Consider the following 24,632-nt stretch of genomic DNA (forward strand, 5'->3'; position numbering starts at 1 on the left):
TTAATATCTTTATGTCAGTGGAGACAAACCAAATGAAATCGTATGAGTAAAGGTTTTAGGGTTAGACGACATATATTAGTTAAAAAATTAGACTGAACTCTACAGAAAATTGATCTGCCTAGTTTGGGAGGGGGACATACCCGGCCAGAAGAACTCACGGCACATGGAGTTGACCGTGGGGATGTGGTTGGGCCGAACATAGCAGTAATCGAGAGGCGCGTCAGGCTCCGGTGTCCAGTGCAGGTCGCTCCTGTGCAGGTGGGAGCGGATCTGTGACAGGAGCTGCAGTTTGGGTGGCTTTGTTTCATAGTCACGCCTCCAGTGCCACAGAAAATAAACAAACTCAAGTGAAGAAAAGTACCCAGTATTATTCCTAGTCTTTTGATTCACATAAACTCTTTGACCTACTTGAAATATCAAACTCATTTGTGCTGCTTTATGTGGTTGCTAGCTTGATAATAGCTAAGATACTTCCCTGGTATGAGATTTGAAATTCACTCTATAAACACTCATTAAGCCAAATCCCCCTGTACCCGCCAGGAGCTATACTACGTGCTGCGGAGCCTTTAATGAACAGGGAGGAAACAGACAGCGTCCTGCTTCCACCAGGATGCTCTGGTACAGAGCTGCACTCCCGTGCTGCCGGAGCCCGGAGAAGAGAACACCCAGCCAGCCCAGGGCAGCTGGGGTGCACAGAGACGATGGGACACTTGAGCAGACTTGCTAACTGTGACTATGAAGCAAGCATGGCTCAAGAAGACAATGTGCTCTCTTAGTCCCCAGGTAAGAAACTACCAGGGGATTCTCTAGTAAGCTCAGCTCCCATTTTACCACCCAGACAAGACCCATTATAAGACACCAACCCAGCGTTCAGTCCTGGTTATATGCTGGATGAAGATGTCACTCCCAATTCTCCCATCTCTTCATCTTATAGAGTACTGCATATATACACACAGATATAGACACACACAACATTAACAGTTTAAAATAAAATGATAATGATAATCACAGTGAAATCTAACAGAGTTAACTTATCCTTGCTTTTTACTTTTCTTTCAAAGGACCACCTTTTCTGCAAGAAGTACAGCTGAAACAAGCCAAGGATGAAACCCAGCACAAAGCACAGAGCTTCGTCCTTGCCAACGCCACTCACAATTATTGATGCCAGCAGAGGCGTGGGGATGGTGGGGAGGCAGAAACCACAAACGTTATCCCTCATGACACACTGAACATCAGACGTCTTCTCCATTACCTGATATAAGGCTTCAAGATCCGAGAAGTGTAAGGGCTGATGATACTCTGGTCCACAGCCATGTCTTCTGTCCCCACCAAACGATACAAAAATTTAGTGGTCTGGTGCCGAAATCCTTTCCTGGACGGCAAGGCAGTCTATGGAGAAGAAACACTGGTTATATAAAAATAAAACCACTCAGAGGACTGGTTTCATTTCCACATATAGTTAGTACTTACAGTGTTTTTGTGTGTCAGAAAACAGGTCTTTGTGCATTACTCATTTGGAAAACTCAAGGCTCAATACAAGCTTTGTAGGTATCTCTGCATAAAATTAGATATGAAAAACTAATCCCCAGTTGTAATAGTTTAAAATTGTTTTAAAGTAATTTAAAGTCTTTTAAAAAGATTTTTATTTTTTTAAAATAATATAATACTAAATTGTGTTTTCGGTGAAGGTTTACAAAGCAGTTTAGGCTCCCATTGAACAATTTCTACACGAATTGTTCGGTGACATTGGTTACATTCTTCACAATGCGTGAACATGCTCTTATTTCCATTCTGGTTGTTCACATATATTTTTTGGTTGTTGCTGCAAAATTATATATGCCACAGCAATTACCAAAAGGTCCTTTCTTCTCGTGCACTTCTTAGTGACATTGTCTACCTTGGTCAAGCTGTGCACACTTCACCCTCGTTCAGTGTTACCTTTCCCATCACCAAACATAACCAGTGTCTACTAGCCAGGCAGTGAACCCCACTCCCCATCCCCGGTAACCACTAACAAACATCAGTTTCTGTATACTTACCTATTCATGTCATTTCATAAAAGTGAGAACGTACAATATTTGGTTTTTTGTGTGATTGACTTATTTTGTTCAATACAATGTCCTCTGGGTTCATCCATGTTGTAGGATCTTTTGGGAATTCATTTTTCTTCATCGCTGAGTAATACTCCATTATATGTATGTACCACCTTTTACTTATATGTTCATCCACTGATGGGCAATTAGGATGTTTCCCTCTTTTTACTGTTGTGAATAATGCTGCAATACACATAGGTATGCACATGTCTATTCATATCACTTCTGTTAGATCCCTAGGGTATGTACGTCGCAGTGGAATTGCTGGGTCATACGGCCGTTCTACCTCTAGTTTTTTGAGGAACCACCAAACTGTTTTCCACACTGACTGTACCACTTTGCATTCCCATCAGCAATGGATAAGAGTTCCAGTTTCCCCACATTTCCTCTAACACTTGTTATTTTCCATTTGCCTTTTTTTTTTTTTAAATCTTAGCCACCCTAACCCGCTGCTGTCGAGTCGATTCCAACTCATAACTGACCCTACAGGACACAGCAGAACTGTCCCACAGGGTTTCCAAGGAGTGGCTGATGGATTCGAACTGCTGGCCTTTTGGTTAGCTGCCGAGCTCTTAACTACTGCACCACCAGGGCTCCTGGTCATCCTTCTGGGAGTGAAATGGTATCTCACTGTGGTTTCGATTTGCATTTCTCTCTGATGGCTAATGACACTGAGCATCTTTGCATGTGTCTGTTGGCCATTTGAATATCCTGTTTTGTAACATGTCTGTTCATGTCCTTTGCCCAGTTTTTCATTCAGTTATTTGTCTTTTTATATTGTTAAGCTATAGATGTTTTCTATGTATTTTAGATATTACACCCTTATTAGTTTCATCGTTCCTAAAGAATTCTTCCCAGTATGTAGGTTATCTCTTTACTCTTTTGCTAAAGTCTTTTGATGAAGTATTTAATTTTCATGAGGTCCCAGTTATCTATTGTTTTCTGTTGCTTGTACATTCATTGGTGTATTTGATAATCTATCATTGAAAAAAATTAGGTCTCAAAGTTTTGCTATGTTTTCTTCTAAGAACTTTATGGTTTTAGAGTTACCATTTAGGTCCTTGATAGATTTTGAATCAGTTTTTGTGTACGGTGTAAGGTATGGATCTTGTTTCATTTTTCTGCAGATGGAAATTCAATTTTCTAAGCACCATTTGCTGAAAACACTGTTTTTCCCCCATTGAATGGATTTGGCCTCCTTGTTGATAAAGGTTTTTTTTTTTTTTTTTAAGTGAGTGAAATGCAGGATTGAGCACTGGATTTACAGCTTCTCTAGGCTTCATTTTAAATAACTATATTATGCCTTTAACTCACTCACTAAATATTAACCAGCAGTAGTATTAAGCTCACCACCTGCCTGTCAGGTTGTCGTACTGTGGTGGCTTGTGTGTTGTTATGACTCTGGAGGTTATGCCACTGGTATTTTAAATACCAGCAGAGTCACCCATAGTGGATCAGTTTCAGATGAGCTTCCAGACTAAGACAGACTAGGTGGAAAGACATGGCAATCTACTTCTGAAAATTAGCCAATGAAAACCTTATAGATTACAACAGAATATTGTCCAGTATAGTGCTAAAAGATGGCACAGGACCGGGCAATGTTCAGTTCCATTATACATAAGGTTGCCATGAGTCAGAGCCAACTCAATAGCAACTAACAGCAACAACAGTATCAAGCAGCAACACATGGGCCAGATTATAGGACCACTCTGTTATCCAAAGAGCCACAGTGGCCAATTATTGCTGTACCTGCATAAGGACTTTTTGAAACATGTCTCTATTCCAGCAAGCAAATTTGACAAAGCTGGGAGTGCAAAGGAGCCCTACCAGACAGTTCAACAAGGACGTGGCTTTTGTTGCCATAAGAGGTGGGTTCACATACTTCTTCTGAACCCGAGAGACAGATGGCAGATGTGCTGTTCTTCAATGAGCATGCCAGGGCCCTCAGTCATGTCATAACAAAACACGTGCAATTAGGGTTTTACAGAAAGTGCTCGGACAGAAGATGAAAAGGCACATTTATAAGGTGGTTTTCCAAGGGCTGGATGAAGTTTAGAAACCTGAGTTGTTTTTGTAGAATCAGTTTGCTTGGCCTAGACAACCACTTTGTTGGAAGAAGAGCAAGCATTCCATCCTTTATAATTTACTCTCATTCCTTTTCCAAACTGGACACCAAAATTTTCAAAGGCCAACTTTGCAATTCTTCCAGGGCTTTAAGATCCATTTCAAGTGAAAGTCAGGGCTGTGGCACAGTTTCCAGATATGGGCAAAGAAGTCCTCCTGCCTCTGTGGCCTCCTCTGGCTGCTCACACCAAAGGGCAGGGCCTAGTTCCCCTCCCATTTAATAGGAGCTGGCCTTGTGACTGGCTTTGACCTACCAGAAAGAGGCAGAAGCAACATTCTGGCAGCTGACAGCTTCCACTTCCCCCTCTTGAAGCCGAACTGCCATGCTGCCCACACTAGAACACTGAATGACTCGAGGCCACATGGAGAGCTCTGGGGGAAGAGAGGCCACCCTGGTCATTCTGGTCTCAACCCAGCTCCCGGCTGAGTGCAGCCACAATGAGTGGCCCCAGCCTTCAGCACATGGAGCAGAAGAACTACTCAATCTACAGAATCAAAATAAATATTAAGTAGTTATTGTTTTAAGCCACTAAGTCTTAAGGTGGTTTGTAATGCAGTGACAGGTAACTGAGACACCAGCTACTGAACCACTGTCCCATGAAATCCCACAACCCTTACTATCTGGCTAATGTCTCAAGGTGAGTTCTATGGAACTCCAAAGATGTCACACTGTACCCCTTTGCTTCTTTCCATCTCCTCTGCTTTCACCCCACTCCAACTCCCACTCGGCTACCGCTCAGACCACTACCCCTGCCTCCCATTGGTCTCCCTGCTGCCATTCTTACCCCACAGCATACATTATCCACTCAGAAGCCAGTCTTTAAAAAAAAAAAAGGGAAATGATAAATTCACTTCCTTTGATCAAAACTCATGTGTGGCTTCCCACTGTACATTCAAAATACAATCCAGCTCCTGACCTTGGACCTGTAGGGTCCTGAGGCCTGATCTGGCCCTTGCTAATCTCCCTCACCTACCTCCCACCACCATGTTCCTGCAACACACACCAAATGTACTCCTGCCTTAGGGCCTGCACCTGGGCCAGTCTGCCCTGAATCTTTTTCCACCCGGCTCCTTTTTGTGAATCAGGACTAAGCTCCTCTGGCACCTTCTCAGAAAGACTGTCCTTAAAGCCACCCAGCAGGAAGCAGTGCCACTGCCCTCTATTCCCCTCTGCCACAGCTTCACATTACAGGTCACCTTGTTGGTTCAGTTAGTTATTGTCATTTCCCTGCTCAAGGCTGTGAGCTCCATAAAGGAAGGGACCTTCCTAGTCTTAATTTACTGCGGTATTCCCAGCTAGACTAGTGATGCTTGGCACATATTAAGTGCTCAATTTGCATTTATTGAATAAGTAGATGGTGAAAAAAAAAAGTGTCTCAAAGTCAAGTAAGTTTAGAAAACATTAAATGAGTTTCTTCAAACATCTAGTTCTAAACAAAATGGAGAACTGGGTGGGCTGCTGGCTCCTCCCCCCAGCCCAACCTGAGACACGCCAAATGTGAGGGAGGGTGGAACAACACACAGGCCATGAGAATCCTGGGGAGGCCCCAAGTGGTGGGTACCAGTGAAGCGGCACAGGTGGGAATGGGGGGCTTCCTGGTTATGCCACTTCCTCTCCCACTCTGCTCTGGGTGGATTACTGCCAAGCAACTAGGCCAGCCAGGCATGAGCTAGAGGGGTCAAGTCAGAGGAGCACTGGGGGTGGAGAAAAGACAGCATTCTGAACAGCCAGAGAGCATTCCATAACCCCAGGCAATAACAGCAGAGGGAGACAAGCAGCAGCACCTGGGTCAGAGGTCCCAGAGGTTCCCTGGGAGATGAGGTTGCCCAACTGTGGAAAAAGGTGAAGATGGGAAGTAGTTGAGCCCAGAGGTTCCCATCTTATTAAACTTTACTAAACAAGCTAGGAACCAAGCTCTGCCTCTCCCACGAGGTGTATACTACCAGCAAAGGTAGCTGGTAAGACTAAGGGGAAGAGCTCACAGATTTAAAAAAAAGGAATGTAAATAAGAAGTGCAAGAAATAAATGAATAACAAACTAAATATACTGGAAAAAGCAGAATTAATTCACCACACAGACAAGAATTTTTAAAAAGCACAGTAAGTACAAGGGTGAGAAAAATTTGGAAATAGACAGTGGTGGTGGTGGCACAACATGATGGGCATAATTACTGTCAATGAATTGCACATGTAAAAAACACTGAAATGGCAAATGTTTTGTGATACATATTTTTACCATACTAAAAAAAGGCATAATATGTAGTTATCAGAGAAATGCACATCAAAACCACACTGAGATACCACTTCACACCTACTACAATGAATATCAAAATAAAAAAGACAGATTAATAGCAAGAGTTGGTAAGGATGTGTGGAGCAACCACAATCTTCATAAACTACTGGTGGGAATGTAGAATGGTTCAGCCACTTTGGAAAACAGTCTGGCAGTTCCTCAAAAAGTTAAATACAAAGTTGCCATAACCCGTTGCTGTCAAGTCAACTGAGACTCACAGTGACCCTACAGGACACAGTAGAACTGCTCCATAGGGTTTCCAAGGCTGTAAATCTTTATGGAAGCAGACTGCCACATCTTTCTCCTGCTGAGCGGCTGGTGGGTTCAAACGGCCCATCTTTTGGTTAGCAGCCAAGCGCTTAACCACTGCACCACTAGAGCTCCTTAGAGTTACCATATGACCCAGCAATTCTATTCCTAGGAATATACCCTAGAGAAATGAAAATGTAACATTCACAGAAAAACTTATACATGTATGTTCACTGCAGCGTTATTCATAATAGCAAAAAGACGGAAACAAGCCAAGTGTCCATCAACAGATGAATGGATAAACAAAACATGGTATATCCATACAATGGAATATTATTCAGCCATAAAAAGGAAGTTCTGATGCATGCTATAATACAGATGAGCCTTGAAAATATGCTAAGTGAAAGAAAGCAGTCACAAAAGATGACATTACCATAATAGTGGCTGTACCATTTAGTTTATAAAATACATTTATATAAAGTGTCCAGAACAGGCAAATCTAGAGAGACAGCTAGCAGATTGTGAGGAAGATAAGGGACTGGGCAGTGACAGCTAAAAGATTCAGGTTTTCTGGAATGACATAAATGTTGTAAAAGTGATTGTGGTGATGGTTACCCAATCTGTGAATATACTTGTTCTTGTTAGTTGCTGACAAGTCAATTCAGATTCATGGCAACCTTACGATTACACATTTTAAATGCGTGAATTGTATGGTATGTGAATTATATCTCAATAAAGATGTTACCAAAAAAAGCATAATAAAGAGACTTCAAGGTAATGAAGGATACTGGAAACAGAAATAAGTAGTTATGAAGAAGACTCCATTAGAGATACCGGATATTAAAAACATGATCACTGAAATAAAGCACTCAATGAATGACATTAGGGACAGGTCAAGGATCTCTTCAAAAAGGCAAAGAAAAGAAGTAATGGTGTCAACATCTATATATTAGGAGTCCAGAAGGAGAGAAAAAAAAATAGAAGGGGATATATTTAAAGAAGCAATGATGAGGCCTGGTATAGGTTCAATAATAGACACATAGACCAGTGGATTAGAATTGAGAACCCAGAAATAAATCCACCCATCTATGGACAACTGATTTTCGACAAGCGGTCAAAGTTCATTCAATGCAGAAGAAACAGTCTCTTTAACAAATGGTGTTGGCAAAACTGGATATCCACTTGTAGAAAAATGACATAGGACCCAAACCTCACACCATACACAAAAACCAACTCAAAATTAATTAAAGACCTAAATGTTAAACCTAAAACTATAAAGTTCCTGGGAGAAAACTATGGGACCTAATCTTTTTAAAACTAGGCTAACAAACAACTACAAATGCACGAATAGCAGAAGACAAATCAGATATTTGAGACCTCAAACAAGTAAAATACTTGTGTTCATCAAAAGATTTTATCAACAGAGTAAAAAGACAACCTACAGATTGGGAAAAAAATCTTCAGAAACATATCCAATAAGGGTCTAACCTCTAAAATACACAGAAAACTTCGACAACTCAACAAAAGAAACACAAACAGCCCAATTAAAAAATGGGCAAAGAACATGAATAAACGGTTCACTACAGAGTTCATTCAAATGGTCAACAAAGACATGAAAAGATGCTCACGATCATTAGTCATTAGAGACGCAAATTAAATCTACAACAAGATACCATCTCACCCTTGCTAAAATGGCATTAATTAAAAAAACAGAAAATAAATGCTGGCGAGGATGTGGGGAGATCAGAACCCCCTTATCCACTGCTGGTAGGACTGCAGAATGGTACAACCACTATGGAAAACAGTATGGTGCTTCCTCAAAAAACGAGAAATAGAAATACCTTATGATCCAGCAATCTCACTCCTAGGTATGTACCCTAGAGATCTAATAAAATAGACACAGACAGACATATGCACATCTATGTTCACTGCAGCATTATTCCTAATAGCTAAAAAAAAAAAAAAAAAAAAAGGAAACAGCCTAAGTGCCCTTACCTTCAACAGACGAATGGATAAGCAAAATGTGGTACATACATACAATGGAATACCACGCAACCATAAAGAATAACGATGAATCCATGAAATGTATTATAACATGGATGGATCTGGAAGACCTAATGCTAAGTGAAATAAGCCAATCATATAAGGACAAATATTGTATGATCCCACTTTTATAGGAAGACAAGAATAGACATATATACAGAGACCAATGTTCACTGGCAGGTACCAGGAATTGCGGGGTGGGAAAGGGAATCACTCCCTAGATCACAGATACTTGCTATTTTTGGTGATGGGGAAAGTAGCATTGAATGTGGGTATAATGAGCACAGCCTGACCAAAGTAAACAATGTCACTAAGAAGTGCACAAGAGTAAAGGATGTTTGTGCTAAAGCATATGACATACCATATTTTTACACAAATAATATGCACCTTCTATGTTTGTTTGCCAGCCACGCCCATTTCCCCGTGAGGTATTTTTGTAACTGCGCTACGCTAATTTTTTAACAGCACATGTAAAAGAGAATTGGCACAGGACTGCTTATGAAAACATCTTGCAGGAGGAGGGAATGGCTGGCAAACAAATGTAGAAGGTGCGCGCTATTTGCATTAAAATACAGTATATAATTAGGCAACACCACCAACAACCAAAAAACAACTGTATGGCACATATGTAAGTGTACAGACATGCGTGTACAGGTAGGTACAGGTATGTACATATGTGCGCAGACAGAATTATCTATATGTACATGTATGTACAGATACATGTGTGCATGCATATATATTCACAGAGGACACTGTTACGGATACTTCTCAGATATAAGCAAACATCTTGCATTATTGATTTTCTAGGTTTGAAGGCTTAGGACCTCAGTCTCATGGGACAACTCAGTCGACTGGCATAAAATAGTTCACAAAGTTCATGCTCTGTATCCTAGCGAAGTGAGTAGTGCCTGGGATCTTAAAAGCTTTCCAGCAGCCATCTAAGATACAACTATTGGTCTCTATTCATCAGGAGCAAAAGAGAAAGAAGGAAACCAAAGTCTCGGAGAAGAAACTAGTCCACAGGGCTAAGAGCTTGTGTGAGTCACAGCCTCATCTACCCTGGAAACAGAAGAACTAGATGGGATCCTGACTGTTCTGATCAAGGCCATTAATAGATGGACCCTAAGAGAATAGGAGAAAAACACAGAACTCAAATTCTTAAAAAGCCCAGACTTACTAGACAAGTTGAGACCAGAGGACTCCTTGAGACTACCCCCCTGAGATACTCTTTAAACCTTGAACCAGAACTATCCCAAGGTCACCTTTTAGCAAAATAACAGACTGGCACACAAAATAAAGGATACTACCCGTGAGTACGGTGCTCCGTTAAAAAAACATCTGTATGAAACCAAAGGTCAACATTTACTCTAAAGCAAAGATGAGAAGATAAGGGGGCAGGGAAACTCGAGCACTGGAAACGAAATAATCAGAATGCAATTAAATAGGATGTGAAAAATATAACTAATGTTACTGAACAATTTGTACAGAAATTGTCAAATGGGAACCTAGTTTGCTGTGTAAACTTCCATCAAAAACACAATACAATATTATTTAAAAAAAGACACGATGATGAGGAATTTCCCAGACTAAAGAAGCAGATAAGACACCTCTGAATGAAAGAGTTCGGAGCTGTCAAACAAGATAAATGAGAATAAAAAATACCACTTAAATGTACTAATATTAATTAAAGATCAAAAGCAGAGAGGAAATTGTGACGTTCCCAGGAGATGGGACAATTAAAAAGAAGGCCATCTACAAAGAAATAATAAGACTGACACTGGGCTCTCAGGAGCGACACTAAATGCAAGACAATAATGGAGTAATAATTTCAAAATGTTGAAGGAAAAACCAAATTACAATTTTATATCCAGCTATGCTATTGTTTAAATCCAAGAGTGAGACGAAGATATTCTTAGGCATATCAGTTTTCAAATTTAACAACAACAACAAAAAAACCCCACCATATTTTAAGGAACTGTTAAGAGAATGTTCTTCAGCAAGAAATTAATCCAGGAAGAAACACTGGGAAGTAAGATTGAATACACAATTTAGTGAGGTTTTACTGTTACCTAAGTAAGCAACACAAAAGAAAAAAGGATGAGAGCATACCAAGGTATTTTTTGTTTCAGAGGAAGACTACGTGATAATATTAAGAAACTGACAGAGAAAAATAAATATATGTTGAAAATTAGGACTTATAAAAAGAATAAATGTATAACTTTCTTTATAGAAAGAATCAACATTATATGGACTATTTCCTCTGACCACAATATACTTCCATCAGAAATTCAATTTCTACGAGAGCTTTAAAATTTCCATGTTTGGAAACTAAAAAAAAAAAAAAAAACACTAAATAACTCTTGGGTTAAAGATGAAATAATGAGGAAAAATTACAAAACCCTAAGTACTGATTGATAATAAAATCTCATCATTTCAAGAGTCATAAGTCGTTGCTAAAGCAGCAGGGAAATTTATAACTATGAGTACATTTATCAAAAAACAAGAAACACTATGAACAGTAAATGCATTTACAGCTGCTCTCCTCTTTAACCATATTAAAATGATACTAAAATTCCAGGTTAAGATGGGGAATTAAACAAGGATCCAATTTTATCCTCTCCCCAAAACTACAAAAAAGACTTAATTTAAAAAAAAAAAAAAAAAAGGCAAGCATGTAAGAAATATAAAAACAGAAGATCAGAAGAAACAACAGCAACCGCAAGGCAGATTGACAAATGGTAACTGATTAAAGCCAAAATCCCAAGCTGGCATTGGGTAAGGTGAGAACCAAACCAATTTATACTTAGAATCCTCCTCCTAAAGCCCAGGTGGCAGCACCAGATTCCTCCAGAGCTGGGACTAAGTAGGTGGTAAAATGAGCACCAGGTAAAAGTTGGTGTGAAAAATAGTTAAGATCTCTCAACGCCATGCTGCTGGGTGACTGCCCTCCTCCAGCGGAAGTCTGCACACTGGATCACTAAGGGTGTAACAGAGAGTCTCTGGATGGGGCAGCTCAGAGAAATCCAAGGCACGGGTGTGCCTTACACACTGCGTGCTAAGATCACTCTGCCCCCACTTGGGTTTGGGAACTGTAAGATTCTTCTCTGGGGACTCTTTCTAGCCCAAGAGGAAAGACCTTAAGGAAGTGACACTGGGGGTCCTCAACAGAGGACATACCTAGATAATGTGGCTGTGTACACTCCACCTCATTTTCCCTCAGCCTCTGAAAGCACTGCTCCATTGTCCACCTGCTTCCAGTGTTACTGTTGAGTTGGTTCTCAGCTTTATACAATGTGGCCTGGGATTCTGGCTTTAAGTCAAAGGTTTTTTCAGATACGTAAGGTCTCAAAGTTTACATCGCATGCACCTTTCTTTAGGAAGTCACTAAGGATGTGTTCCATTAAAATAAGGAAGTAAACCTACAAGAAGGTGAAGATGGGGCACAGGAAACAGGAGATCCAGTGCAGATGGGGGGGAGGTCTGAGGATCACTGCTGAGAAGCACATTCAAAGGGCAGACAGTGCAGAGTAGACATGAGTGACTCAAGGGGCAGACAAAGTAAGGCTGTCATCACTAAGTCTCTGCTACCATTGTTCATCTTTTAAACCTAAAGGGTCTTGGCCCAGATCTCATCTGTGCTCAGCCTGTCTTAGCCATGCACTGATGAGACTCCTGCACTCCCTCCATGCTGTCCCCCCAGGTGAGCTGAGGACACTCACCCCACACATAACTGCTATGACTTTTCCTGCAAGCTACAGGTAGGCCAGGAAACCCTGGTGGAGTAGTGGTTAAGTGCTACAGCTGTTGACCCAAAGGTCAGCAGTTTGAATCCACCAGGCACTCCTTGGAAACTCTATAGGGCAGTTCTACCCTGTCCTATAGGGTTGCTATGAGTTGGAATTGCCTCGACGACAACAGATTTGGGTTTGTTTTTTTTTTTAGAGGTAGGCCATGTCAGCCCATAGGCAGGACACACACAGGATCCCACTCCTTCTGCCCATATTTCTGCCCTATCCCCTAGCACAGCTCTGCCTGATACTCAGACTGGTGAGCCTCATGTTCCCAGGACTTCCTGATGACTTGACCAGCAACTCCCCACGAGGGGCTCATGGAAGACAAAGCCAGACAATAACCCAGAAAGACTGTTCAGCTCATCCTCTCCTGGAAGCCTTCATCTAACAGGCAATGCTGCCCTTTCCTTACACAGGTAGACGTGTGCTTGCTACTCAGTTTTTAAACTAAAAAGGTACGATTTAGAGAGAGACACAGGAAAACAAACCAGGAATGACCAACACTGAAGGGAGAGAAGCTCCCTCTGAAGGAGTGGGGAGTGCACACAAGGACTTTCAAGGTGTTTGTAACACTCTGTTTCTTAACGCAGGAGATAGATAAATGGGCCTTTACTTTACTAATCTCTAAACTATACCCATATATTCTCGCATTCTTCTATATGTATGACACATTTCACAATTTAAAAAGTATAGGAATTAAAAAGACAAACCCACAGGAACAAACACTGGTGAACAGACGACAATAACAAAAGCATACGGACAAGGGGCAAATGACAACAGACCAAGGGAAGCCGAAATCCAAGCCAGCAGTGAAGAAAGGCCAGGAACAAGGGCATTTAAACAAGAAAGCCTCTCAGAGCACAGCAATCAGAGGCATCAGGCACCACTGCAGTTGAGATGGGGCCATAGGACTACGGATTGTAAGTCTTTTTATTTAAGAGGTTAAAGGCTCCAATTATACCCTTACTGCTCACATCCAGAAAGTGACCTTTCCCTCTGGAGAAGGTCAAGAGAGACTCTGGAAATAGCAGTACCAGACACAGCCAAGAGCGGGAGTACTGTCCCAAAAACAGGGAGATTCAGTGAAAGTTTACACACTGAATGGTAGGCTCCTGGCCCCTCCTTCCTCACTTGGTTCCTAGAATGCAGCAGGGCAAGTTAACACTTCCCAGGGAAGGATGAGAAACAGGAGAAAAAAAAAAAAAAATTAAAAGGATCCATCTAGAACAGGGGATGGCAAATTACAGCCCAAAGAACGTATCTAGCCTGCTGCCTCTTTTAGAAAATAAAGTTTTATTGCAACATCCATTCATTACATATTGTCTATAGCTGCTTTACAGCTACAAAAGTAGAGTTGGGTAATTGTGACAGAGACTGTGTGGCTTGCAAAGTTGAAAATAATTACTATCTGGCTCTTCACTGAAAGTTTTCCAACCCCTTGTCTAGAGAGTCCAACATCCACATAATAGGAGCGTTCTAAGTGCTCAGCTACTAACCAAAAGGTTGGCAGTTCAAATGTAGCCAGAGGTGCCTCAGAGGAAAGGCCTGGCGACTGATGTCCGAAAGATCATAGCCATTGAACACTCTATGGAGCACAGTTCTACTCTGAAACATGAGGTCACCATCAGTTGGAATCAACTTGATGGCAACTGGTTTGGTTTTCTGGTCTAAAAAGAGAGGACAGAAAATAGAAGACAGGAAATCAAGAAGACTTCCCAGAACTCAAGAAGGAAAGCTTCTAAATTGAAAGGGCCCATATACCAAATGCCTAGCAAAATGAAAGAAAAAAAGCGTCACACATGGTACATCATTGAATTATATCAGAACGTTGGCAAAAGATTCAACTAGCTTCTACAGAAGATGAAAACAGAAAAACGTGTGAAGAATCCAAATAGGCAATTCAGCAACGGAGAAACAACTAGGAAACAAGAAAAATGAAATGGTTAACCTCACCTCTAATGAGAGAAATGTAAATTTAAAAAAAGATTTCACTTTATACCTATCAGATTAGCAAAACTTAAAGGTCAGTTAACAAGAGCTAGCAAAAATGTGCAGAAATAAGACCTCTCATTCCTGCTGTATATTCTGACAGTTCTTAGTGGATTTAACTGATCCAAGGAGCAGCTGAGTTTCACTAAACCCTTTGAGCAATGCTAACATACACTGATCATTTGGCGGCTATTTCTACATGTTGTCTCCTAACTACACAGATGTTTACACATGTTCAGATCCTCCTCAGCAGTATCTACTACAATGTACATTCTCAACAAATCTGTTGATCAAGTTAAGGCATAAACCATGTACAGCTGCCCTCAAGGACTGTCCTGAATGCCCTCGGTTATGTCTTGAATGCCCAAGGGACGAAAAAAACCCAGATGCATTAAGGCGTGTTCATAACGACCAATTAAATAATAATAATTTTTAAAAATCCCAGTAATGTTTTATAGTTTTCCCTCTTGCTCTTTTCTTCTCTCTCCCAAAATCACTCAGGATTTTAAGTCACAGCATCACCACTATCCATTCCCCAGTGCTGCCTACCCCACCTCCACCCCTGCCCCCCGAGTTCTGAGCATGTGCTAGCATTTACCTGGTATCGGTCAAGGATTCTGAAGTCTTGGCAGGTTGTTCTGTATGTGGCATGGCCAGCTGGAAGCCTACAAATGCCTCCTTCTTTGGCTCCATAAATCCCGTCAACTAACAGAAGAGCAGCATTAACAACTTGATCCAAATCAAAAAGTGGTAATCCCCTATCCCTTTTTGCTTGTCTGACAATCAACTTCCTCTTCAGTCTCCGAGCTTCTGGTGTCATAGCAACAGCACTGGGACAAGCTTCCAGCCTCTTCAGAAGCAGCTTTTCCTCATAGATGCTCACAGGCGTATACTTGGGACCTTTAGGTCTCGTGTCCTTCTCCAGTTGAGGCTTCCTCTTTTCTCGAATCCTTGTTTGCAAAGACGTGTTGGAATCCGTATCTTCGCTGTCAATGTCCATCCTGTCGGGTTTTTCCTCCTCACTCTCTACCTCCTGCTTTATCTGTTGAGGTGCTCTGACCTTCTTTCTGCCCCCGACCACTGTCCCAGAAGCTGCCGACCCAGCAGGGGGTGGAACGTACTCCATTCCTGGGTCTATGACTCCATCACCTTCCATCTCATCATCATCTGCACAGAGCACAACACAGTGTGATCAAGACATTGGAAAGAAGAAATGCAGAGCCCACAGACCCACAGGGAGAAACTCACAAATTTACATATGGCCCGTGTATAAAATATGTACCTCAAGAGAGGTAAATCTTACCATGAAACAAGGCTTGTGGGGGCATCACATCTGGAATGAGATCTGCTTCTGAAAGCAAGCTAGGAGTGGCTGAATGAGATGCGGGTGTTCCAGGGGCAGAGAAATCCAGAGAAGGAGAAGGAGACGGGCTTGTCAGGGGGGTGCGATCAGAGGAGCTCAAGGACGAAAAGTCAATCACTTCTCCTTTTTCAAGAATCACATCCTGCCTGCGGCCTCGGCTGATGAACTTGACAGGGGTAGAAGAAGTGCTTCTGTCAAGGAAGCCCGCTGCCTCTTTCTGAGCTCTTCTAATGTCTTTTGCTTCCTGAGTACGACACCTTTTCTCTTTTAATTCCATGGCAGATTCCACAGTATTCCGACTCACCCGTTTCCTAAGTCCCTCGACAGTAATGATGGGATCTAAAGTTGGTTTCGAGGCTAGTAGAAAAGAATAAATATTTAAATTCTTAAATAACTATTCAACTTCTCTTTTGCTAATTTATTACTATGAACCTAGAACTCTATGTTCTACTTAGAGAAAATGGTCAATGAATGCCCTAAACCAAAAGACTTAAACAACTCTTAACAAGAAAAAGGAAGTTATCATTACAATTTAAACAATTAAATACTACTTTTCACCTACTGGAAGAGCAAATGCTAGGAATTTGATAACGCTCAGCAAGAGGCATTTTCATGCATCGTTAAAACCAAAAAAACCAAACCCGTTGCTGCCGAGTCGATACAGACTCATAGCATGCCTACAGAACTGCCCCGTAGATAGGGTTTACAAACAATGGCTAGTGGAATTGAACTGCCAACCTTTTGATTAGTAGCCGAGCTCTTAACCACTGCACCACCAGGGCTCACTGTTGGTTTTAGGTGCTGTTGAGTCGGTTCTGACTCATAGCAACCCTATGTACTACAGAATGAAACACTGTCCAGTCCTGTACCATCCTCACAATCATTGGTATGCTTGAGCCCATTGCTGCAGCCACTGGGTCAATCCATCCTGTTGAGGGTCTTCCTCTTTTATGCTGACCCTCTACTTTACCAAGGATGATGTCTTCTCCAGGGACTGATCCCTCCAGATCACATGTCCAAAGGATGTAAGACGTAGTCTTGCCATTCTTGCTTCTAAGGAGCATCCTGGTTGTACTTCTTCCAAGACAGATTTGTTCATTCTTTTGGCAGTCCATGGTATATTCAATATTCTTCACCAATACCACAATGCAAAGCCATCAGTTATTCTTCAGTCTTCCTCATTCATTGTCCAGCTTTTGAATGCATATGATGCAACTGAAAATGCTCAGGCACACCTCAGTCTTCAAGGTGACATCTTTGCTTTTCAACACTTTAAAGAGGTTTTGCAGCAGATTTGCCCAACGCAATGTGTCTTTTGATTTCTTGACTGCTGCTTCCATGGGTGTTGATTGTGGATCCAAGTAAAATGAAATCCTTGACAACTTCAATCTTTTCTCCATTTATCATGATGTTGCTTATTGGTCCAGTTGTGAGGATTTTTGTTTTCTTTAGTTGAGGTGTAATCCATACTGAAGGCTGTGGTCTTTGATCTTCATCAGTTAAGTGCTTCAAGTCCTCCTCACTTTCAGCAAGCAAGGTTGTCATCTGCATAACACAGGTTGTTAATGAGTCTTCCTCCAACCCTGATGCCCTGTTCTTCATACAGTCCAGCTTCTCAGATTATTTGCTCAGCATACAGATTAAACAGGTATGGTGAAAGGATATAACCCTGACACACACCTTTCCTGACTTTAAACCATGCAGTATCCCCTTGTTCTATTCGAACAACTTCCTCTTGATCTATGTACAGGTTCCTCAAGAGCACAATTAAGTGTTCTGGAATTCCCATTCTTTGGAATGTTATCCATAATTTGTTATGATCCACAAAGTCGAATGCCTTTGCGTAGTCAATAAAACACAGGTAAACATCTTTCTGGTATTCTCTGCTTTCAGCCAGGATCCATCTTACATCAGCAATTATGTCCCTAGTTCCATGACCTCTTCTGAATCCAGCTTGAATTGCTGGCAGTTCTCCGTCGATGTACTGCTGTAACTGCTTTTGAATGATCTTCAGCAAAATTTTACCTGCATGTGGTATTAATGATATTGTTCAATAATATTTGCATTTGGTTGGATCACCTTTCTTGGGAATAGGCATAAATATGGATCTCTTCCAGTCGATTGGCCAGGTAACTATCTTCCAAATTTCTTGGCATAGACGAGTGAGCACTTCCAGGGCAGCAACCATTAGTTGAAACATCTCAGTTAGTATTCCATCAATTCCTGGAGGCTTGTTTTTTGCCAAAGCCTTCAGTGCAGCTTGAACTTTTCTTCCTTCAGTACCATCGGTTTCTGGTCATATGCTACCTCTTGAAATGGTTGAACATCGACCAATGCTTTTTGGTATAATGACTCTGTGTATTCCTTCCATCTTCTTTTAATGCTTCCTGCATTGGTTAATACTGTCCCCATAGAATCCTTCACTACTGCAACTCGAGGCTTGAATTTTTTCTCCAGTTCTTTCAGCTTGAGAAATGCCGACCGTGTTCTTCCCTTCTGGTTTTCTATCTCCAGCTCTTTGCACATGTCATTATAATACTTTGTCTTCTCAAGCCGCCCTTTGAAATCTTCTGTTCAGTTCTTTTACGTCATCGTTTCTTCCTTTTGCTTTAGCTACTTGACATTCAAAAGCAAGTTTCAGTCTCTTCTGACATCCATTTTGGTATTTTCTTTCTTTCCTGTCTTTTTAATGACCTGTTGCTTTCTTCATGTATGATGTCCTTCCACAACTTGTCTGGTCTTCGGTCATTAGCGTTCAACACGTCAAATCTATTCTTGAGATGGTCTCTAAATTCAGGTGGGATATACTTAAGGTCGTATTTTGGCTCTCATGGACTTGTTCTAATTTTCTTCTGTTTCAACTTGAACTTGCGTATGAGCAACTGATGGTCTGTTCCACAGTCGGCCCCTGGCCTTGTTCTGGCTGATGACATTGAGCTTCTCCATCGTTTCTTTCCACAGATGTAGTCGGTTTGATTTCTGTGTATTCCATCTGGGGAGGCCCACGTGTATAGTTGCCGTCTATGTTGGTCAAAAAAGGTATTTGCAGCGAAGAAGTCACCGGTCTTGCAAAATTCAATCATGCGATCTCTGGCATCATTTCTATCACTAAGGCCGTATTTTCCAACTACTGATCCTTCTTTGTTTCCAACTTTCGCATTCCAGTCACCAGTAATTATCAATGCAGCCTGATTGCACGTTCAATCAATTTCAGACCACAGAAGTTGGTAAAAATCTTCAGTTTCTTCATCTTTGGCCTTAGTGGTTGGTGCATAAATTTGAATAACCATCGTATTAACTGGTATTCCTTGTACGTGTATGGATATCATCCTATCACTGATAGCGTTGTACTTCAGGATAGATCTTGAAATGTTCTTTTTGACAATAAATGCAATGCCATTCCTCCTCAAGTTGTCATTCCCGGCATAGTAGACCATATGACCGTCTGATTCAAAATGGCCAATCCCAGTCCATTTCAGCTCACTAATGCCTACGATATCAATGTTTATGCATTCCGTTTCATTTTTGATGATTTCCAATTTTCCTAGATTCATACTTCGTACATTCCATGTTCCAATTATTAACAGATGTTTGCAGCTGTTTCTTTTCATTTTGAGTCGTGCCACATCAGGAAACAAAGGTCTCGAAAGCTTGACTCCATCCACGTCATTAAGGTCGACTCTATTTTGAGGAGACAGCTCTTCCCCAGTCATCTTTTGAGTGCCTTCCAACCTGGGGGGCTCATCTTCGGGCAATATATCTGACAATGTTCCACTGCTATTCGTAAGGTTTTCACTGGCTAATTCTTTTCAGAAGTAGACTGCTGGGTCCTTCTTTCTAGTCTGTCTTAGTCTGAAAGCTCAGCTGAAACCTGTCTGCCATGGGTGACCCTGCTGGTATCTGAATACCAGTGGCATAGCTTCCAGCATCACAGCAACATGCAAGCCCCCACAGTACAACAAACTGACAGACATGTGGGTGCCAGGGCTCATTAGTAGGGCATAAATCTTATTACAATTTTTGGGAGGGCAGTCTGGTAATACAGATTAAAATTTTGAATGAATAGGCCCTTTGATACAGCAATTCTGTTTCTAGGAATTTATTACAAACATATTTGTACATGCACACAAATTTGTACAACTGTAGCACTGTTTAAAATAAAAACAACAAAAAAAGATAGAAATAACCAAAATGTCCATCAATAGGGGGATGGTCTAATAAATTATTATATAGCCATACAATAAAATAAAATAAGGCAGATCCACATGCGCTGTTCTGGAAAGATGTCCAAGGTATACTAGTAAGCAGGGGAAAATAAGAGTTTTACAACGTAATCCATTTATATCTTTGAAAAGAAAATAAGAAAATGTACATGCTAAACACGCAGAGGTAACTTCTAAAAAGCCATTACAAGAGATAGTGATGGTTATTCTGGGGAGGGAAACCGCAAGCGGGGCGGGGGGATGAGGAACTTTGACTTTATACACTTTAGTATGATTTTTTTTCCAATTATATTTTTAAAAAAATCTAAAAGTTTGTTAAAAACTTTTTAGAAAAAACAATCAAATCAATAGTAAGGACCTATCATAAATTTCTTTAAAGGGTGAAAATGGCATTATGCTTAGATTACAAAAAAAGAAAGAGTCCTATCGCACAGAACACATACTGGAATATTTAAGGATGAAATGTTGAGGGCTGGGGTTTCTATCTAAATAATCCGGGGGTGGGGTGGGTGGAGGGCTAGGAGAAACCCAGGGGTCTAGGTAAAACGCCACCACCAGGAGATCATCATGGAAGTGGGTGAGAAATACCTGGGAATTGACTATATTATTCTGTCCACTTTTTTTATGTTTAACATTCTCCATAATAAAAAGTTTAAAAACAAAATCAGACTGATAATAGAGAACTTTTCAGATATCAAAGAATATTTATAAAACTGATAACTTTATTAAAACTGCAAAACCCACTGCCGTCAAGTTGATTCCAACTCATAGCGATCCTAAAGGTCAGGGTAGAACTGCCCCATAGGGTTTCCAAGGTTGTAAATCTTTACGGAAGCAGACTGCTCATCTTTCTCCCGCGGAGTGGCTGTTAGGTTCGAACTGCTGACCTTTTGACAAGCAGCTGAGTCCTTTAACCACTGCACCACCAGTGTTCCGGTAACTTCATTAGGAAATGATAATTTTTTAAAAAATATAATGTTTATTGACAGCATACAAAAAATGTGCCATAGTAAAACTGTCAAGCAGAGTAAGAGTGGCTACAGAGATACCAGTGAGCTATGCCTGGGAAAAGCAGGACTGTCTCTTAAGCTCTTATGGGCTTGGCTTCGGTCTAGCTAGCACCTCTTCTAATAGTACCTTTTACTTTCAGAGTAGAGGCAGACAGCTTCTCTCCTTCAGGTTTCATTGTGGGGGGCTTGTTGTGAACAAGTTTCCACCATCCTGGTTCTCCAAATTCCTGAGCGCCTGAACGGAAGTACATCGGACTTCCCACACTGAGGCAACCCGCTACTGTGCTCCACCAGGTTGAAGTCTTTTTCCTGACAAGAACAAGAATTTAAAAATTATTGGCTTCCCAATTCAATCATATAGAAAATATTCCCTCTTTATACCCTCTTGCTTGGTAAGACAAAGGGTCAGAAAAAAAGAGGAAGACCCTCAACAAGATGGACTGACACAGTGGCTACAATGGGCTCAAACATAGCAATTATGGTGAGGATGGCGCACGACTGGACACTGTTTCCTTCTATTGTACACACGTCACTATCAGCCAGAATCGACTCGACGGCCCCTAACAACAACAACAACAATACTCTCTCTGATTCCTACCCTGTGATACGCTATGGAATCTCTGATTTTTCAAGGAATTGAGCGTAAGAGTCCAGAGAGAGGCTCTGGAGTCTGACTGCCCAGCTTCAAGTCCTGGCTCTACCACAAGGACTTGCATCAGCTTCTTCATCTGCAAAACTAGGATAATAAAACTTACTCTGAGATGATTCAATCAAAGCACATAAACTCTTCTCCTCACAATCATCATGATTATGGAGTTCTACAGGCTAATTTCAATGAACTTGAGTTGTTCTGATAAATCTATTAAGCACAATTGTCAAGAAATAAAGAAGCGTAATTCCAAGACTGGGCATTTTGTGATGCGGGTCAATCACTAGCCCTGGGAAACAGTTCACTTTGCCTAAGGAGTCGGATGCACCTCTTGGTCTGGTCCCTTTTGCCTTTATGTACTGGGGTGGTAATAACATTACATGCTATGCTCCACAAAGCTGGACCTTAGGGGAATAACCAAGACTGGCCAAAAGGGAAGAAAAATAAAAGTAAAAAAACAAGCATTTCAAAATTAACTACACAAGACTCTATATAACAAAATGATACGTAAAATGTCAACTATTCACATTTATGTGCAAATTCTTAAAATGGCGACTGTTATATTTTCACCTTGAAAACATAAATCAATGACCATAAATCCTAAAAAACAGTCTTTCATAAGAAGGCAGTCTAGCAGTTGGAAATTACTGCTAGGGAGGCAAAAGAAAAAGTATTCTTAGAAACAAAGATGCACTAGAAAACAGAGGAACCAAAAAAAACTTTAATAGGCATAAGTACTATCTGAGGTGAGAATGATACCTTAGCTTCCAGCCCCAACCTTTTGACCCTAGTGCACCTCCCCCACATCCTTACCTCTTTAACCTTTCCAAGCCCCTCTCCTCTTGCCCAAAGTATATGACTAACGCAGAACCATTCACTTGCTTTCTCATCCCCACCCACCACCTGATCCACCCATCACCTGAAGATCATTCTACCCAGGAAAGGGCTTCTCTAATTTGGCCATCAGGGCTCTAGGAAACATCGAGAAAAAGAAGAGAAACAGCATGTCTCTAATACAGCTGAAATACATATCCTCAGATCTCCTACACCAGCAACATTAACAGTATGGTCCAGGGACCCCTGGGGACAGACTCCTTTGCAGGGGTCTGTGAGGTCAAAACTGTTTTCATAATAACACTAAGATGTGATTTGCCCTTTTCACTTTCACTCTCTCACAAGTGTGCAGTGGAGTTTTCCAGGGGCTATGTCACTTTGAGGACTAAGGTGTGCCTGACCCAAGCCACAGTATTTTCAATTGCCTCATATGCACATGAAAGCTCGACAATGAATAAGGAAGACCAAAGAAGAAATAAAGCCTTTGAATTATGGTGCTGGCAAAGAATACTGAATATACCATGAACTGCCAGAAGAACGAACAAATCCATCTTGGAAGAAGTACAACCAGAATGCTCCTTAGAAGAATGGTTTAACTTTGTCTCACGTACTTTGGACATGTTATCAGGAGGGACCAGTCCCTGGAGAAGAACCTCATGCTTGGTAAACTAGAAGTTCAGTGAAAAAGGAGATCTTTGTCTTAATCATCTAGTGCTGCTATAACAGAAATACCACAAGTGGACAGCTTTTAACAAAGAGAAGTTTATTCTCTCATAGTCCAGCAGACTACAAGTCCAAATTCAGGGCATCAGCTCCAGGAGAAGGTCCCCCCTCTGTCGGCTCTGGAGGAAGGTCCATGTCATCAATCTTCCCTTGGTCTGGGAGCTTCTCTGCACAAGAACCTCAGGTCCAAAGGATACGCTCTGCTCCCGGAACTGCTTTCTTGGTGATATGAGGTTCCCATGTGTCTCTGCTCGCTTCTCTGTTTTATATCTCAAGAGACTGGCTTAAGACACTATCTAATCTCGTAAACCTCATCAGTATAACTGCCACTAATCCATCTTATTAGATCATAGTGACAGAGTTTACAACACGTAAGGAAATCACATCAGATTACAGAATGGTACACAATCATACAATATTGGGAATCATGACCCAGCCAAGTCGACGGATATTTTTGGCCAACACAATTCAATCCATGACAATCCACAACAAGATGAACTAACAAAGTGGCTGCAACAATGGGCTCAAACACAGCAACGACTGTGAGGACGGCGCAGGACCAGGCAGTGTTTTGTTCTTTTGTATACAGGGTGTCTATGAGTCAGAAATGACTCAACGACACCTAACAACAACATGTGATGTTTGATATCCAACAGACTGAATGCTAAAGCATACATGAGAATCCAACTGTCTTCTATAAATCAGACATTAAGAGATTTGCGAAAATGGGGAACACTGACACTTTTCTTGCTAACTTTTTTGTTTTGGATGATATTTGTTTTTTAATAAAAAAATATTATGCTAACATGAAAAGAGTTTATTACTGTTATCCTGCAATGAATAACATTTAAAAAATTTTTGTTTTAATTTCTAAAATGGTAAATATCAGTAGCTATAACCAACATAAACAAAAGGTCTTTGGGGGTCCGCAATAATGTTTAGGAGTATAAAGGAGTCCTGAGACCAGAAGGTTTAAGAATCACCTTCTTCACATGTCTTTTAGGAAGAGGGGATGGAATGACCCAGGAAATAAATCTGTTTTGTTCATCAGATGAATGGGGGTAGGGTGGGTTGGAGCTACTAAGTAAGAAAAGAAAAAGAAGTAATACTTTTTGACTAGTCAAATTGACAAGGATTAAAAAGATTTTTTTTAAAAATAGGCAAAGGAAATGAACAGACACTTCACCAAAGAAGACATTCAAATGGCCAACAGACACATGAGGAAATGCTCACCATCACTAGCCATTA

General features: G+C 41.0%; 1 protein-coding gene across 1 annotated transcript in view; it reads right to left on the bottom strand.

The window, feature by feature from the left end:
• The window catches only part of KAT14 (lysine acetyltransferase 14), a 70,221-nt gene that overhangs the window by 8,725 nt on the left and 36,864 nt on the right, over nt 1-24,632 (bottom strand). Inside the window, exons 4-8 of the mRNA XM_004376442.3 lie at nt 21,306-21,487; nt 15,886-16,302; nt 15,181-15,749; nt 1,253-1,389; nt 141-316 (exon numbers count right to left, since the gene is read on the bottom strand). Coding sequence (XP_004376499.1) covers nt 141-316; nt 1,253-1,389; nt 15,181-15,749; nt 15,886-16,302; nt 21,306-21,487 — 1,481 coding nt within the window. The remainder of the gene's footprint in view (nt 1-140; nt 317-1,252; nt 1,390-15,180; nt 15,750-15,885; nt 16,303-21,305; nt 21,488-24,632) is intronic.

Source organism: Trichechus manatus, unplaced genomic scaffold, assembly GCF_000243295.1.
Source record: "Trichechus manatus latirostris isolate Lorelei unplaced genomic scaffold, TriManLat1.0 scaffold00042, whole genome shotgun sequence".
Taxonomy (NCBI): Eukaryota; Metazoa; Chordata; class Mammalia; order Sirenia; family Trichechidae; genus Trichechus; species Trichechus manatus.